The sequence below is a fragment of the Tenrec ecaudatus genome, chromosome 12 (assembly GCF_050624435.1).
Source record: "Tenrec ecaudatus isolate mTenEca1 chromosome 12, mTenEca1.hap1, whole genome shotgun sequence".
NCBI classification, from domain to species: Eukaryota; Metazoa; Chordata; class Mammalia; order Afrosoricida; family Tenrecidae; genus Tenrec; species Tenrec ecaudatus.
The window spans coordinates 33,942,346-33,955,957 of record NC_134541.1 but is presented as its reverse complement, the minus strand read 5'-3'; the positions used below and the strand labels follow the sequence as shown (position 1 = coordinate 33,955,957).

Sequence of the window (13,612 nt, the reverse complement as noted above, 5' to 3'; positions counted from 1 at the left end):
ACCTAGGTCTCCCTTCACCCACTTTTCTGTTGTCTATCCCCCTGGGAGGGGGTTATAGATTGATGTGATTGGTTACCCTTTTCTCCCCCCCACCTTCCCCTTCCCCTCCTAGTATTACTACTCTCAATATTGGTTCTGAGGGGTTTATCTTTCATGGATTCCCTGAGTTTCCAGTTCTTATCTGTGTCCATGTACATGATCTGGTCTAGCCAGATTTGTAAGGCAGAATTGGGGTCATGATAGTGGAGGGAGGGAGCATTAAAGAACTAGAGGAAAGTTGTATGTTTCATTGTTGCTATACTGCACCCTGACTGGCTTGTCTCCTCCCGGAGACCCTTCTGTAAGGGGATGTACAGTTGCCTACAGATGGGTCTTGGGTCCCCAATTTTCACTCCCCTCATTCACAATATGATTTTTTATTCTGATGATGCCTGATACTTGATCTCAGTGCTTTGTGGCTTCTGATAGCCCTCTGCCCCTCTCCATATCCCCTCTCACCTTGAACATATCATACATATCCCCTCTCACCTTGAACATATCATACATATCCCCCTCTCACCTTGAACGTATCATACATATCCCCCTCTCACCTTGAACATGTCATACATATCCCCCTCTCACCTTGAACATATCATACATATCCCCCTCTCACCTTGAACGTATCATACCTTGTGAGCACTGGCTGGGGTCCAGATACTGTTCTACTGCCAGAGGTGCAATTCTGAACAGCTGGGTGCATAAGGCTTCCCTGGATGGGGTGCTGACCTCTTTATAAGGGGGTGGGGGGGATGAGCCGTTCTGGTTCACCCAGCGACACTTCCGATGAGACCATGGACGTGCTGGCGCAGTGAGTGACCAGGAGCAGCCCTGTGACTAGCAGCTCCGGCATGCAAGCAGTCCAGCGGTAACCGCAAATCGGTGAGATGGACATTGAAAAACGGACCAGGAGACGACCTGGTGCAGCCACTGGAACTCAGCAAGGCCCCTGGCCTGGAGGTGTGAGGACGTGTAGGAAACAGAAAGATTTCTCCAGAGTTGTCTCCCCCAAAGATCTGCCAAACCCAAGACGCTGCTTGCTACACATGGTAAATGACTGTTACACTAAGAGGTCAGCGAGAGCAGGTCAGAGGTTATGCTCCTTAACGGTATCTAGAGAAACCAGACTGTATAGTCTGACTCATCCTGAGTAGGACCCACTCCCTTCTGATATTGTTCCCTTGAAGGAGCGCCTGAAGGCAAGCCCGGGACCAGCCAAGGATGACTAAGGTTAAGCTACTCTATTGAGTCTAGCGTGCACCCATCTTGCCATATATCCCCTCCCTTTACTATTGCGTGTACACCCCATAGGCCATCCTCCTCCTATTGCTTGTTTTGCCTCCATTACAACCCCTTCCAATGAGGGCTTGCATGCTCCCAAAGATATATAAGCTTTGGTTAGAAATAAAACCTCATGAGATCTCCCTCCTGCCCTTCTGTCTCGCACCTCCACATGTACCTCCAGGAGGAGCTGAGGTGAGCATGCTACCATGAAATGTGTCTGACTTCTTTATTTTACTCTCTCTCCCATCTCTCCCTATTCTCCATGACTTACTATAATCTTTATATATCTTAACCGTACAATTGGGCCTACTGAACCCATGATTAGTGGAGATCTGGCTACCCCCACAAGGACACTGCCTCCAAAAACCTTTCTGAGCCTGGACCTAGGCCCAGGCCTGCAGGGCAAGAGACTAGCTCAAAAGGAGCCCAGGTCTTCAGCAGTGTTAGCTGTGTGTGTCTGTGTCTGTGCGCGGGTGAGTTCTCTGAACCATGGAGCAAAATTACGTTTTCTTGGGCAAAAAAAAAATGAGGGGTATTAGGGATGGAGCCTCACCGTGAACACCTAACAAAGAAGACAATTATTGAAGGCAATAATAAAACAGGGTGGGCTGCTAAAGGGTACGCAAGCGATGGGGTTCATTTTCAACAGAGTTCACAAGTGCAAAGGCACTGAGGTTACATGGGGCTGGGGTTTGGGAAGAAGGAGCAGCCAGAATACCAGTGTCACCTAGTGACAAGAGCCAGGAGGATGGAGGGGGAGATGAGGTGGGGAAGGGGTGAGCTGGAAAGGGCCTGGCCATAAAGAGCCTTAAGGTGAATCCACTGGGACTTTGTTGGGTGGAGAAAGGCAGGGCTCGGAGAAGATGGAAACCTGGGGTGATTGAAAGGTCCTGACATCTTGTGCCTTCACATCCATCCCTTTGTACCCCTCCACCAAACTTGGATGCAGGTGGGACACGAGACAGGGAAGTAGCCAGCTGCTTAACCGGAAGTGGGGCCCTCTGCATGGCTTCAGACTGGATTCTGGCTCCCCTGGAGCTTGTCTTGGCTCAGGAAGGCCCAGGATGCAGTACTGCCGGTCAGCCTGACCTCACACTTTAAGAAGGCCCTCACTTGAGAGCTTTTACCTGGGAAGCGATACGTCGTGGTGGTGCGGAGAGTTAAGCAGTTGGCTACTAACCAAGGTCCACTCTTGGAGAAAAAGGTAGGGCTGTCTGCCCCTGTAAAAACTTACAGCTTGGAAAACCTTATGGAGTAGATCTGTAGGATCCTTCTTATAGGGTCGCTATGAGTTCTCAGAATCTTGTTTTGGTTCCTTGAAATTGTCTTAGGTCTCATTGCAGTGCTAGGAACCTGGAGTGCCTTACTGGCGCCCCAAGAAGGGCCCAGGGCTCTCCAAGTCCACCTAGTATCCTTTCAGGCACTCTCTGAGCCTTTACTCGCTGTGCGGGAGGGGCGGGCGGGAGGGGTGGGGACACATACCTGGAGGAGCTCCCTCCAGGTGGTCCCTGCCCCTTTGCGGGTGGTCCCTGCTGGCAGAAGGACCGTCATTCTAGGAGCGCAGCAGGATGCAATGACTTCCTCTGGACGGCGTAAGATTGCGCCACCAGCTTGAAGCCGCTTGCTGATTTGGGAAGCTTCAAATAATTAGATAAAGGCCCCGCGGGGGTGTGGGGTGGATGTTTTTCCAGGGTTCTCATCGCTTCGGAGATGGCACATGCGGAAGGCAGCATGTCCCAGGGGCCTCCTAGCGAGGGCCAAGCGCCCACTGGAGGTGCACAGGGATGCGCATTCTTCCTTCTGGTGGGGCGACCCAGCACGGGAGTGGGGTTGGGGGTAGACCCAAAGGGGGGTGCCTTTAGAGTCCCGTGCTCTGGAGGCGGGGGTGGAGGTGGAGGCTGAGGCAGACTGGGGGCAAGGACGTTGTGGGGGAGGCAGAGGGCGGGCGCCGTCCAGTCTCAGCCCCCCGGCCCCAGCCGACCAGACTCTCCACGCTTATGTAAGGCCGGAACGTGGCAGCTCGGCGGGCGCGGGAGAGGAGGGGAGGGGAGGGGAGGGGAGAAGGGGGAAGGAGAGGGGACAGAGGGGAGGAGCCGGGTGGGAGTGGGAAGGGCCGCCTGGAGCTGGGGTGGTCCTTCAGAATGTTGTCCGGAGGGTCAACTCCAGCCCTGCCCCCGCTCCTTCCCCCGCCTCAGTTTCCCCACACTCTCTCTCCCAGTTATCACACTCGGTCTCACCCTCGCCGGGGTGGACTTCCCTCTGGGCTCGTCGTTTCCGGCCGAAAGTTCTCCCTTCTGCCACCTTGCCCGGGTCCGTTGACTAGTTTGAACCAAGTTTATGGAGAGACCAGGGGGCTAAGCTCCGGGCACCACGCCTGGGAGCATCCAACAGGCGCCCAGCGTGGGACCGCAGAAGAGTAAGGGAAATCGAGTCTGCATGGGGGGCGGGGGGCTCCGTCGACTGACGGGTGGGCTCCGGACCTCCGGAATCGCAGGGAGGGCGAGGGTCGGTGGGTGCGGGGACCTGGGCGGCGCCCAGCCCCTGCGCTCCTCTGCGGAGGTCGGCCCTCGTTCCCCCGCACCCGCGCGAACTGGGGGCGGGCCGAGGCTTCGGGGGCGTGGGGCGCTGGAGCAGGAAGGGGCAGGAAGGGGCGGGGGGCGCCCAGCCGCCCGCAGGAAGAGAGGAGCCCGCCAGCCCACTCCGCCACGCTGAACACCTCTCCGCCCGCGCCATGTGGGCTCTTCTGTTCACCCTGGCTGCGTGCGCCCCCGCGGCCGGGACGGGTCTAGGGACGCTCGGCGACTCGGTCCTGAACTTTTCACTGCCCACGACCACCGAGGCCTGGCTCTCGACCCCAGCCCCACGAAGCAGCCCCGTGCAGCCACCCGTGGGGAAAGACAACGGTGAGTATGGACCAGAGACCTGGCCAGTTCTGCTCACCCCCCCACCCCCACCCCGCCCCACCTCGGGGACCACCACACTCACCGGTGCGCCAGCGCGCAATGGCTGCTGACTCAGCAGCCAGATTCCCTCGGAGTCAGCAGTCCCAGGATGGGCTCCCGCGAGATGGAGCCTCTTCCAGCCCTACAGTACTAGGAGTACTAGCTGCCTGCCACCACGCGATTCCCACTCCTGGCGAGCCCATGGGCATCGGAGTAGCACGGGGCTCCTCTGAAGTGGTAAATCTTGGCTAGAACAGACGGCCTCCGATTTCTACCGAGGAGTGGTGGTAGCTTTGAACCAACAGACCTGGAGTTTCGAAATCCAGCACTGTGCCATCAGAGTTTTCAGTTCCTGCTTTTCCTGAATTGGATAGCCTGGTCTTCTTTTGAGGTGTCTCCTGGACCAGCTAACCTTTCAATTAGTAGCTGAGGGTATTAACCATTTGTGCCATCCAGCGGGACTCCTGCCAGTCCAAAGCCTTGCTTACTCTTCCCTTTTCACAGAGGAGGAATGGAGGTTCGGATGGGTGTGGGGAGGCAGGACTGGGAGGGGAAGGGGGGGGGTGCAGACCAAGGTGCCAAGATGAGTTAGAGGAAGAATTCCGCTGGGTCCTCTGCTGGTTCCATCTTGAAAGTTGGAGCTCCCTCCAGGAAGGAACAAGGGAAAGAAGGAGCATGCCTGGAGGGATGGGGCACTGTTTACCCAGGACAGCGAGAAGTGGGCGGTTCTAGTTGTCAACTTTTCAAAGGTGGGAATTTAGCCGTCGAACAGAATGGGGTGGCGTCCGGAGAGCTGCTTGAAGGAGGCGAGCCGAACTGAGTCCCGAGACTCTTGGTCAGGAAGACTGGAGGGAGAGGGCAGCGAGGAGGAGGAACCAGTTCGTGCAAAGGCCCAGGGGCACAGGCCAGGAAATTCGCAGCATGTTCCAGAGACAGCTGTGGAGCTTGGGTGGGTAGGCGGCTGGTGACACCTGCCTGCCCCTGTGCTGAAGGGTGAGCAGGATGCAGCCCCAGCTCTGGAAAGGCTAAAGTCTCCAGGCAGACGTAGATGTGAGAATAGCACCCTAGCTCAGGGGCCGAACACAATGAGGGCCTTGGTGTAGGGACTGTGAGGCAGGAGACCCAGTCTGGAGCCAGAGGTCCTCTGGGCTGGGGTGTGGAGGGAGGAGGAGTGGAATTAGACAACAGAATGAGAGGTGGGTGATACAGGAGAGAGTCGTACTGTGCACAGACCTTGTTTGGTAAAGAACCAAGCTCATTGAAGCAACCAGCAGTCCTGCTTGGCTGGGTGTGGCTGTCTATTACAGAGGGTCAGGGGTGAGACTAGTCTCACACACCCACTCATGTCAGCCAGGAGGAGGAGGATCCAAGGAACAGAGTGGAGAGGCTGGTGGGGGCCAACTGCAGGCCTTGAGTGCCATGCTGAGGCCCTTAGATCCCTGTGGCTCTGGTGCCTTTCTGGGTTAGCAGGGCTCTGCATCGGAGATCTCATGCCATTTCCTCCTTCCCTGGTCCCCAGGGACCACAGGACGGCAGATCCGGCTTCGGGTGGTAAAGAAGAAAAAGATCATCACAAGGAAACGAAAGAAGACAGCTCAACCCAGCCCTACAGAGACTGTCGCCCCTTCTAGGAGCCGTAGCCTCCCCAAGGAGCAAAAACCAGGTACCAGCCTAGACTTGCACACCATGAAGTAGCGCTTGGTCTCACCGGCATAGGCGTGCCTGCAGCCTGCCCAGCACTAGAGCAAGCTTAGGCTTAGCTGCCTGCCTGCCCTGACTGCCCTCTCTTTGCCCCAGACTGCCCCCCCTTGGGCCTGGAGTCCCTGCGAGTTTCAGATAGCCGGTTTGAAGCTTCCAGCAGCCAGTCCTTTGGGCTGGGACCACACCGAGGACGGCTCAACCTCCAGGTCAGCAATGCTGGCTCAGAGCCCTCGTCTTGGGCGGGCAAGATGACCCATGGGGACTGCTCCCTTTCCCCCTTCCTGCCCTGCCCACACCCCCAGTGAACCTGGTTCCCCTGTCCCATGCCTTCAGTCCGGCCTGGAGGATGGTGACCTGTATGATGGGGCCTGGTGTGCCGAGCAGCAGGACGCTGAGCCGTGGCTACAGGTGGATGCTGGCCGAGTCACTCGCTTCTCCGGGGTTATCACACAGGGCAGGAACTCCATTTGGAGGTGAGGCAGACTGGCCCCAGGCCAAGAAGTCCTAGCAGGCAGGTAGGCTGGGTGGAAGTCCTGGTAGGTACTGATGATCTCTCCCCACCTCTCTGCCAGGTACGACTGGGTCACGTCCTACAAGGTCCAGTTCAGCAATGACAGTCGGAGCTGGTGGGGGAGCAGGAACCTCAGCAGTGGGGTGGACGCAGTGAGTGGGCCCTTGGTGTCTTGGACATGCTATGCCCTGAGTTGGACTGGCCCAGGCTGGGGCTTCTCTAGATATAAGGAGCCTGCTTGGGCATCTCAGTAGAAAGGGTGTTTTTAGGATGGGTGGCACCCCCCAAAAGAGAAAAACAAACCCAAATTCACCGCCATCGAGTTGATTCTGACTGACTGTGACTGTAGGACAGGTTAGAGCCATCTGTGTGAGTTTTGGGGACTGTTAACTTGACAGAGGAAGCCAGCCTCTAACACCTGAAGGGTCTGCAGGCACAATTGTACAGTTATAACATATAAAGATCATTGTAAAGTCATAAAGATAGCAAAGACAGGAGAGAGAATAAAATGAAGGAGTCAGACACATTTTATAGTAGCACTTCAACCCCTCTTCGTGGTCCACGTGGAGGTGGGAGAACAGAGTGTCTTTACTGTCTTGAGATATTTATAGGGAGCCATAAGATGCAGGGGTAACCAGCCCCCCACAACTAATCACAGGTTCCGTAGATGCAATTGTACGGTTAAGATTATAGTAAAGTCATGGAGAAGTGGGAGAAATGAGAGAGAAAAATAAAGAAGTCAGACATATTTCATAGTAGCATGTTCACCTCAGCTCGTCTTGGTGGTACATGTGGAGGTTGGGGAGGAGCAGGCAGGAGAGAGCATCATTAGGTGTTAGTTCTAAACAAAGCTTATATATCTTTGGAGGCATGCAAGCCCTCTGATTACAGATAGCAATCTATGTCATAGGAAGGGGTTGTAGCATACGCAATACAAGCAATAGGAGGGGGACAACCTAGAGGTGTAAAGGGAGGGAATAGGGGTACATATGTGGTGAGATGGGTGGACCCTAGACTCAATAGAGTAGCCTAACCTTAGTCATCCTTGAGTGGTCCTGGACTTGCCTTCAGGCACTCTTTCAAGGGAACAATATCAGGAGGGAATTGGTACTACTTAGGGTGAGTCCAACTATACAGTCTGGTTGCTCTGATACCCTTAAGGAGAATAACCTCTGACCTGCTCTCGCTGACCTCCTAGTGTACAGTCATTCACCACGTGTAGCAAGCAGCGTCTTGGGTTTGGCAGATCTTTGGGGGAGATAACTCTGGAGAAATCTTTCTGTATCCCACAATAAGACACATATTCAGTTGTTACATATGTCACAAGATGGGTAGTAACTACAGTAAAGTAAGGTCCCTGAGCTCACAGATGAGGAAGCCTAGTACCTGCATAGGGGGAAGGTCGGAGGGGGGCTGGTGACACAGTGGGAGGAGACAGCAACAGGCTGTCTGCTTCTGTAGGGAGATAAAATCAACCATGTACTCACGTTAAGGCAGCATAGCTGTTAGGGAAGAGTCTGTGGGAATGATATTTAAAGCAGGATAATGTACTTGGACTTTATCTCTAACTTACCAAGGTGGTGGCTTTCCTACCATGGAATACTAGCTTTCCAGATTCCCTCTGTTATAATTTAGGGGATATAGCCCTAGTCATCATTCTCTCAGTATTAGCTCCCCACATTAACTGATTTTTAGGGGAGTAGAAAGTGCCAGGACAGTCCCTTGGAGCAACAGTCCTCCGGTCGCTATATCACTTCCAGACCGTCTCCTTCCTCCTGGACCCGCTTCTGCCACCAGGCTATGGTTTGCAGCCATGGCCAGCTTTAGGATTGGCTGCTCAAGTCACATGACCACATTGGCCTATGGGACAGCCCGAGAGCAGGGACTGGGGGGTGTGAGTGTGTGTGTGTGTGTGTGTGCGTGTGTGTGTGTGTGTGTGTGTGTGTGTGTGAGAGAGAGAGAGATTGCCTGCTTGCGGGGGTCGGGGGAAGGGTTGCTGTGCATACCACACAAGAGCCCAAGTCCCCCGACTGACCACCACGGTGGGTTCCTTGGTAAAGTTGCAGGCCTGATTCTTGCCCTGGGATCTAGGCCAGACTACAGGGCTTCTGGCATCCCGAAAAAAGACTCTCTACCCCTCCAGATCTTCCCAGCCAATTCCGACCAAGAGACCCCAGTGCTGAACCTCCTCCCTGAGCGCCAGGTGGCCCGCTACATTCGCCTGCTGCCCCAGACCTGGCTCGAGGGAGGCGCGGCTTGCCTCCGGGCAGAGATCCTGGCCTGCCCGGTCTCAGGTGGGCAGTTAACTGGGCAAGGGCTGTCTGGGCAGGTTCGGGACACTGAGGGCGCCCTCCACTGTGACATTGACTGTTACCATCCTCCACCAGATCCTAACGGCCTGTTCCCTGAGGCCTCTGCTCTGGGCTCCTCGGACCCTCTGGATTTTCGGCATCATGATTATAAGGCCATGAGGAAGGTCAGTCTAAATCCCTGGACCCAGGAGGGAAGACCTGTCTAGTCCAGGGCCCTTCAGCCACCCAGGCGACCCCTGCTCGGGCTGCCCTCATGACCCTCATCACCTCACCCTTCCTCTGTTGACCCCAAAGTTTGGCTCCCTTGGTTAGGGTGCCTCCCCTGTCCTGACCCCATCCCCTTCCTGCATTGGTGTGGGCTACCCATTGACTTTCCCAAGTCTCTCCGTGATCACATCTGTGACCACGTGGTGGTCCGTGGTGACATGCCCTCTGGTGCATGTCTTCCTACCAGCTGATGAAGCAGGTGAACGAGCAGTGCCCCAATATCACCCGCATCTACAACATCGGCAAGAGCCACCAGGGCCTGAAGCTGTATGTGATGGAAATGTCGGACCATCCTGGGGAACACGAGCTGGGTATGGATGGCTGGGCTGGGGAGAGGTGGTCCCCGGGGCGGGGCGCTCTGGGTGTACGCTGGCTTCCAGCAAGCCCCTGTGTGTTCTCAGGAGAGCCCGAGGTGCGCTACGTGGCCGGCATGCATGGGAACGAGGTCCTGGGGCGGGAGTTGCTTCTGCTGCTGATGCAGTTCCTGTGCCGGGAGTTCCTGCGAGGGGACCCACGCGTGACCCGGCTGCTCACGGAGATGCGCCTGCATCTGCTGCCTTCCATGAATCCTGACGGCCATGAGATCGCCTACCGCAAGGTAGGCCACATGGCAGGCGCGCCCCCTGCTCCTCAGGCCCCAGCTTGAACAAGCCTCTTCCCTGGCAGGGCTCGGAGCTCGTAGGTTGGGCAGAGGGCCGCTGGACCTTCCAGGGCATCGACCTTAACCACAATTTCGCCGACCTCAACACACCATTGTGGACCGCCGAGGACGACGGCCTGGTGCCGGACACGGTCCCCAACCATCACCTGCCACTGCCTACGTACTACACTCTGCCCAATGCCACGGTGAGTGTTCTGGGGCTGTGTGAGGGAGCCTTGCGGAGAGGCCTTGGCCCAGCCCCTAACCGGCCTCTGTGCAGGTGGCCCCGGAGACCCGGGCGGTGATTGAGTGGATGCAGCGGATCCCCTTTGTGCTGAGTGCCAACCTTCATGGTGGGGAGCTCGTGGTGTCCTACCCCTTCGACATGACGAGGACTCCGTGGGCAGCCCGGGAGCTCACGCCCACACCTGATGAGGCCGTCTTCCGTTGGCTCAGCACTGTGTACGCTGGCACGAACCAGGCCATGCAGAATCCAGACCGCCGCCCCTGCCACAACCAAGACTTCTCTTTGCATGGCAACGTCATCAACGGCGCTGACTGGCACACCGTGCCCGGGAGTATGTGTCCGGGGTGGAGGGAGGCCCCTCCCCCGGCCCCCTTTCCCCAATAAGCCGGTCTGCTGGTGACATCGCGGTTGTTAACTCCCACCCTGAAAGGTCTCCCAGAAGAGGATTCCAGGAGGGGGGCTCCCAGAAGAGGATTCCAGGAGGGGGGGGCTCCCACCCTGCCCACCTAGGCTCCAGTGTCTGTGGTACCCCTAGGCATGAACGACTTCAGCTACCTACACACCAACTGTTTTGAGGTCACCATAGAACTGTCGTGTGACAAGTTCCCGCATGAGAGTGAGCTGCCCCAGGAGTGGGAGAACAACAAGGACTCTCTCCTTACCTACCTGGAACAGGTGAGATCCAAGCCCCAGGCCCCCGCCTGCCTGAGTCATTCCTGTCCCCCCAGGCCCCAGCCTGCCTGGGTCACTCCTGGGCCCTGGCCTGCCTGGGCACTCCTGCTCCCTTGGGCCATAGCCTGCCTGGGTCACTCCTGCCTGGGTCATTCCTGCCCCCCTTGACTTCAGTCTGCCTGGATCACTCCGGCCCCCCTGGACTTCAGTCTGCCTGGGTCACTCCTGGCCCCCTGGACTTCAGTCTGCCTGGATCACTCCTGCCCCCCTGGATCCCAGCCTGCCTGGGTCACTCCTGCTACCCTGGATCCCAGCCTGCCTGGGTCACTCCTGCCCCCCTGGACTTCAGTCTGCCTGGGTCACTCCTGCCCCCCTGGATCCCAGCCTGCCTGGGTCACTCCTGCCTGGGTCACTCCTGCTCCCTGGGGCCCCAGTCTGCCTGGGTCACTCCTTCCCCCCTGGGCCTCAGTCTACCTGGGTCATTTCTGCCCCCTGGGCCTCAGTCTGCCTGGGTCACTCCTGCCCCCTTGGCTCCAGCCTGCCTAAGTCACTCCTGCCCCCTGAGCCCCGGCCTGCCTGGCTCACTCCTGCCCTGTCCACTCATGGCGTAGGTTGCAGCTCTCAGTGGGAGGATTTCTAAGGTCCCACTAAGTTTCCAACTCATGAGATGCCTGGACTACGCTTGACATCCGTTTGACTTACAAGGATGTATATGGGACAGATTGACCCAGCTTGCCAGGTAGACAACATCAGATGTGCCTCCATTGTGGGTGATCCCCACGGCAGTCTCTGCGGGGGTCCAGAGAGCCACTGAGGGCTTGCATTAGGCAGCAACTGCCCCTAGAGAATCTCACGATTTACAAGTGCTGTATCTCTGGTGATGACTTCATAGGGATCCTTCCCAAGGTTTCTACAAAAGACAAGCCCAATCGATAGCATGAGTCAGTGACTTGGGGAGGACTAGAGAGATCCTTCCTACCAGGTACCTACTGGAGACGTGGTGCTCTGATCAAGTGCTCCAGCAAGAACAGAGGGTTGGCGGGCCAGCTGCTCGGAAGGGAAGGGGAGTGCAGTGTGCTCCTGTCAAGAGAACCCCCTCGGACACCCTATGGGGCAGTTCTGCTCGGCCCTAGAGGCTCACTGTGCATCAGAATGGACGCAGGCAGAGCACCAGGATGTTATGGTTCTTCCAGTCCACATGCAACGTGTTTCCAGTCATAAGGGTTTTCTCCAGAAGACCCAGGAAGTGAACGGCCGGCCGCAGCTTCATGCAGACTCACTCACTACCATCGTGTCCATTTCAACTGGTGTGACCCCACAGGACGGTGTGGGACTGTCATGCAGGTTTCCCGGCCTGTAAAAACTTAACCGGAGTAGGAAGCCTTATCTTTCTTCCACGGACTGGCTGGTGGTTTGGAACTTGGTACCTTGTGACTAGCAAGCCCAGCTAGTCCAGCTCCTTCAGTACCAGGGCTCCCTCGTGTTTCTGATCCCTTGCCCCCCCACAGGTGCGCATGGGCATCACGGGTGTTGTGCGGGACAAGGACACGGAGCTCGGGATCGCTGACGCTGTGATCGCTGTGGATGGGATTAACCATGACGTAACCACGGGTGTGTGGGGCAGGGAGGCGCGGCGGGCAGGGCTGAGCGAGGCTGCATGGGTCTTGATCTCCTACCTCCTTCTCGCAGCGTGGGGCGGCGATTACTGGAGGCTGCTGACTCCCGGGGACTATGTGGTGACTGCCAGTGCTGACGGCTACCATTCCGTGTCCCGGAACTGTCGGGTCACCTTCGAAGAGGGCCCTGTCCCCTGCAACTTCCACCTCACCAAGACACCCAAACAGAGACTGCGAGAGCTGCTGGCAGCAGGGGCCAAAGTGCCCCCCGACCTCCGGAGGCGGCTGGAGCGGCTGAGGAAACAGAGGAATTAGAACAGAGGCAGCCGCTTCAGCTGAGAGTCCTAAGCCTTGGGCAGGCTGGCCCTGTCCGGAACTGAAGGAGAGGGAGGGGCCGGGGAGACCATGTGGGGGCGGGGTGAGGGTGGGAGAGGCGCTCGGGCTCATTAAAGCTACCTGGCACCTCAGTCAATCTGCCTGTGGTCTCTTTCCCAGGTCCCCTCCAAGGTGGGCCTCGGGCACCCACCCCTTGTCTCCCACTCTGCATACACTTGTGCACTCACGAGTTGGCTTCTAGATCATGGTATGGAACGCGAACCCCATCAAGGACCAGGGCTCCCCTTAAGCCCTGGGCTCAACAGAACAGCCCATCGCTGCCCCTCAGCTTCGGCTCCAGCTTCCACCATAAGCTTCTGCTCAGGGCCGAGCCTCCAAGGAGCTGGGAAAATGGTCCGCTCCTGGCCCTTGGCTAGGGCGGCCAGCCAAGAGGGGCCAGTTCAATCCAGTGGGAGCACGGACAGTGAGGTGTGGCCATGCCAAACGCCGTGCTGAGATCTACAGGGACACTTGGTCAAGGAGGCCATCGAGATGGTGGCCCGAGCTCAGCGAAGGCCGCCGGGAGGAGGGAGCCAAAGGCAGAGCAGCTGAGCAGTGAAGGGCGCTTCATCCGCCATGCCCAGTGGCAGCAGGGCACCCAACTGCCCGCCTTCCAGAGGTCAGAGGGCGTCCGCCTGGGAAAGCAGGTATCTTGAGAGGAATTTTATGCTGGAAATTGGACATAAAGGTGTGGGAGGGACTAAATGAGAGATCGAAGGGACGTTCACTCGGAATCAAGAGGCTGAATACACCCTTGGCCCGCACTTTATAAGCCTCCGTTTCCCAACTGGTGGCAGAACCCGTAATCAGCCATGGCCATCTGTGACCCCTTGTGGGCCTTGACCGTGGCGGGTGCCAGGAGAGTACTTTCTCCCCCTCTTTACCTTCTCTCTCCATCCTGTAATGTCGTCTGTGGAAAGCTCACTGCCTTGGCTGGCAAGGGTTACCCGAAAAATGCCGCATCCAGGCTTGGAGCCTCTGTACTTCAGAAGCAGCCCGGAAGGGCAGG

The 13,612-nt window shown here is 57.1% G+C and overlaps 1 protein-coding gene across 1 annotated transcript; it reads left to right on the top strand.

Annotated features, from left to right (window-relative positions):
- Positions 1-3,975: 3,975 nt before the first annotated feature.
- On the top strand, positions 3,976-12,639 carry CPXM1 (carboxypeptidase X, M14 family member 1). The gene is made up of 14 exons (XM_075563904.1): positions 3,976-4,223; positions 5,782-5,925; positions 6,060-6,169; positions 6,297-6,436; positions 6,536-6,626; positions 8,618-8,768; positions 8,862-8,950; positions 9,241-9,364; positions 9,455-9,651; positions 9,720-9,899; positions 9,974-10,271; positions 10,476-10,615; positions 12,121-12,223; positions 12,302-12,639. Exons 1-14 carry the CDS (start codon positions 4,052-4,054, stop codon positions 12,541-12,543), a joined length of 2,181 nt encoding a protein of 726 aa, XP_075420019.1. The 5' UTR covers positions 3,976-4,051; the 3' UTR covers positions 12,544-12,639.
- Positions 12,640-13,612: the final 973 nt, after the last annotated feature.

Coding starts and splice junctions, on each gene's coding strand:
- CPXM1 (XM_075563904.1), top strand. CDS start 4,052: ATGTGGGCTCTTCTGTTCACCCTGGCTGCGTGCGCCCCCGCGGCCGGG. Junction 8,769..8,861: donor CCTGGCCTGCCCGGTCTCAG/GTGGGCAGTTAA, acceptor ATCCTCCACCAG/ATCCTAACGGCCTGTTCCCT. Junction 8,951..9,240: donor ATTATAAGGCCATGAGGAAG/GTCAGTCTAAAT, acceptor TCTTCCTACCAG/CTGATGAAGCAGGTGAACGA.